The sequence below is a fragment of the Bison bison genome, unplaced genomic scaffold (genome assembly GCF_000754665.1).
Source record: "Bison bison bison isolate TAMUID 2011002044 unplaced genomic scaffold, Bison_UMD1.0 scf7180017848654, whole genome shotgun sequence".
NCBI classification, from domain to species: Eukaryota; Metazoa; Chordata; class Mammalia; order Artiodactyla; family Bovidae; genus Bison; species Bison bison.
This window is the reverse complement of record NW_011479227.1, coordinates 15,181-19,012: the sequence shown is the minus strand read 5'-3', so window position 1 is coordinate 19,012 and position 3,832 is coordinate 15,181. Positions and strand designations below refer to the sequence as shown.

Sequence of the window (3,832 nt, the reverse complement as noted above, 5' to 3'; positions counted from 1 at the left end):
CCACAGGGGTCTCAAAATCTCCCCATTCCGTGCCCGGCCCATCAGCTGGGCAGTGAGGAACAGACCCCAATACCGGCCTCTGGACACCGCTACCAACCTCTCGTGTACAGCAGGACCCTGGACCGAGGCGCGGGGCCAGACACTGCCCCTCCACCAGGCTCCCTAAACTGTGGCCAGGCTCACCACTGCTGCCCAGCTGGGACCCCAAGTACTACAAATGCCCACTAATTGTTACGGGTGCCATAAAGGCAGCCTCAAAGACCCTCTCCGTGGCCCTGCAAGAGTCCCTCCTGTAACCCCAGAGGATGCCCTGACCACAGCGACAGGCAAGAGGGATGCGAACTTTAGCCCAGCTCAGTGCCTGTGCCCAGGGGACCTGCAGTCCTACTGTGAACCTGGATGAAGGGGGATGGGACATGGACGAAGGACAGGTGAGTGAGGACCACCCCCCAAGTTAGTCGGCTCGTGAAGGGTCCCGTCCAGGAGACTCTCCCTTTGGCAGAAGGGTGTCCAGTCAGGACATTAGGGTGCCTGGCCAGCAGCCAGTGCTGTACCAACCCGTGCTGTGTGAACCTGGTCACCTGCAGGGTTGCTGGCCCTCAGGATGGAAGGCCACCGGCCACCTCAATGAGGACGCACATTCTGAGAGTGGCCACCAGGTGGCGCCTCGGCTCCACAGAAGCCACAGTGCACCGCCAAGTTCCCCCTCTGCTCCTCCGGAAGGCAGCCACGTGGTGGGCCAGCAGTGCCAGGCCTGAGGAAGGGGGTTCCCCGGTGGGGGCAGTGGGGCTTCACTCAAGCCCGTGGGTGTAGGCAGGTGTCCCTCAGATGGGAGGGCCCTGGGGCACTCCTTGTACCTCGCCTCCCACCAGGACACATAGCCAACCCCGGGGTGGGCTTCTCGTGGGGCTGCCCGCCTGTGCCGCCCTGGGCTGGATAGCAGGGGACCCGAGAAGCCTTCCCGAGCTCTGTGGGGTGGAAAGGGCCTCCTACTAAAGAGACAGAGTCAGCACTTGGAACACACTGCTTGTTGGAAGACAGCCTGGGAAATTCGGTACCGCGGCCCCTAGCCCCACCCCCGGCGCCCAGGGGGCTGGACAGGATGATGGGTTGGACCGCCTGCAGCACATGCGGGCTGTGTGCCCTGGAGCCTTGGTGCCCCTCTGTGCCCCCTCAGTGTCCGCCAGTTGGGGGAGGGTGCATTGCACAGTTCAACAAGGTGACCATAGCAGTAGGGCCTGGCTCCACAAAGTGGGTCGGTCTCCAGGGACCTGAGAGCCCACTCTACGCCCCTCTGCACGTGGGTGCTAGGCTCGGGGTCCATGTGGCCCCGCCTATGCGGGTCTCTGACCCTGAGGTCACCTGATACACTGGCAGAGGCTATGCGTGACCGGGGTCAGGGAGGGACAAGGCGTGGGGATGTTCAGGGCCTGTGTGTTAATTCAGGCGGATGGGCAGAAGGCCGGGCTGTGTCTGTCTGCCCTTCCATCGTGGAGCTGGCAGCCTGCCCCACCGGGACAAGGGGCAGACCCTTCTCCCCCGGTGCCCCACAGGGACAGGGCCAACAGTGGCCTCTCTGAAGCCCCTGGTCCCTGGCGCCCCTCGCAGTGTGGCACTGGGCCACCGATGTAATTACCCGTTCCCGCTGAGAGCGCCATAATTACACTTAATGGGTTCAGCAGTAACAAGTGCCTCTGCTGTGATCTGGCTGCAGAGAAACAGAAATCAGCATCCCGCTAAGATAGCTCAGAGGGCCCGGCCCCCAGGTCCGCAATGGCGGGCCACCGCGAGCAGGCAGCGCTGGGCCTGGTGGGTGATGGTCAGATGCTCCCCAGACCTGGCTGGTCCCTTGGTTTTGCAGGCTTCCCGCCCCCACCCCTGCAGGGAGGCAGCGCAGAGCAGCCTGCGCCCTCGGTTTGCTGTCCCCAGCAGCAGGGGTGTGGGGCGCACCCGTCTCCCGCGACACCTCTTCCCTGCCCCAATTCCCCTAGCTCTTCCTCTACCCCAACGGTTTCTGCCTGGCTGGCCCTGCCTCCCACGTGGTGAACGTCCTGCTCCAGGAGCAGCAAAGTGCCCAGCCCAGCCCACCCCTGAGCCCTCAGCCCCTCCCATCTTCCACCATCATCACATCCCTCTTCTCAGACTGATGTCACCAGCCTGATTCCTCCAGGGCCTGCACCCACTCTCGCTCTGAGGTCACCCCAGACCCTGGAGCTGGCGTAAGGCAGAGCTGAGGACCCTGGCACTCGACAGTGCCATGTACATCTGGAGCCCCAGGCTGGTCTGGACTGGGACCCATAAAGAGCTATTGGGCAGGCACTGGGGGTCACAGTCCCCCGCCGGTGCTTCAAGCCAGGTCCCCAGCAAGTTGTAAAGACAGTCCAGCTCAAGGTCCTGGGCTGCGGCCCTACCTCGATACCTTCCCAAACCGTAGACAAACCCCCAACCTCAGCTTCCCCTGACCCTGCCTGCCTCCCTCAACCTTGGGGCCTGCCCCAGGGGCTCAGCACAGCTTCCATGGCTGCAATGACCCTGAGGGATGAGCACAGGCTCATGTGAGCAGCGGAGACACGGTCCGTGTAGCTGGGGTGACCTACCTGGCCAGTATGGCCCCCACCCATCCCCACAAGCACAGCCCTTGGTGGTTACCATCCTATGATACACCCTCCCCACCCCCACCTAAACACCATGTGAGGGATGAGGTCCCGGGGTCCTGCAACCCGTGTCGGTACAAAGTGCACCCAGGAGACGCAAGCCGCCCTGCCTGGGGAGGGCTCTCCACGCACAGGGTCCCCCTGGCCCAGTCCAGAGAGGAGACCCGCTGGAGGGAGGCTCCATCAGCCCCCTAGGCCAGCCATCCCCGAGTCGCGCCTCAGTGGGCAGCTGACGACAGGCGGTGCCAACCGGACTCTCATCTCACAGCCGCTGACTTCCGGAGGCTTAATTACACAGATGGATTTTCCGGGTTTTAATTAAAAATCCTGTAGGTTTTGAACCAAATTCTACAAATCAGAGTCAATTTCCACTGCGGGTCCAAGGAAGCCAGGCTGACGTGTGGCTGGGCAGAGACGGCTGCGCCAGCCCAGCAAGAGGCCTGGCCACATGCAGAGGGGCTGGGGCCTGGGTCTTTCGCACGGGACCCCACAGCCAGGAAGGTTCTGTCCAGGCCTGGAGGCTGAAACAGAGGCAGACAGACTGCTGACCCATGCTCCCGGACCCCCCCCTGGGCCTTGGCCTGACAGAGCCCTGCTGTCCAGCCTGGGCAGGGTGGGGCCTGGACTGACACTCCCTGGGAAAGCCTGTCCCACACCCAGGCTGGGGGCTTGCAATGAGAAATGGGTTTCCAGAGAGGCTCAAAGAGGGGCCCAGAGCCAGGCCCGGAGACCCAGTCAGCAAAGGGGGCAGGGATCTGGTCTGTCCTGGGACTCCCTCAAGTGCCATACCCTGCCCCCACCCTGCCCCACGGGCCGCACACTCCGTCTGGAAGCTCTCCTCACATCCACCGGCCCTGCATCAGCCTCCTCCCTGCTCCTCCCTTCTTTCTGTCTCTGCAGCCTTGGTGGGGACCACCTTCCCACCCCTGCAGCCATGCCCACAGGCTTCGCCTCCCCCAGCCGGTGCAGTGCAGGAAGTCAGTCTTGTCGTGAAGACTCTTGGTGCTGGATCCATGGTCTCCCAGCCCACAGCTGCAAAGCACCCGACACAAACCCAATGACAGGCCCAGAGGGCAAGGAGGGCAAGGTGGACAGCAGTCGCTGTCCATGGTGCTGAAGAGTCCACATCTGGGGAGCTGAGGGCTGAGAGGCTGGGCTCACCCAGGGCCGGGCTCTGT

General features: G+C 63.3%; 1 protein-coding gene across 1 annotated transcript in view; it reads right to left on the bottom strand.

Moving 5' to 3' along the window:
- The window catches only part of LOC104992695 (voltage-dependent T-type calcium channel subunit alpha-1H-like), a 20,311-nt gene extending 18,653 nt beyond the window's left edge, over positions 1-1,658 (bottom strand). Inside the window, exons 1-2 of the mRNA XM_010845667.1 lie at positions 1,637-1,658; positions 624-754 (exon numbers count right to left, since the gene is read on the bottom strand). Coding sequence (XP_010843969.1) covers positions 624-754; positions 1,637-1,658 — 153 coding nt within the window. The remainder of the gene's footprint in view (positions 1-623; positions 755-1,636) is intronic.
- Between the last annotated feature and the right edge of the window lie 2,174 nt (positions 1,659-3,832).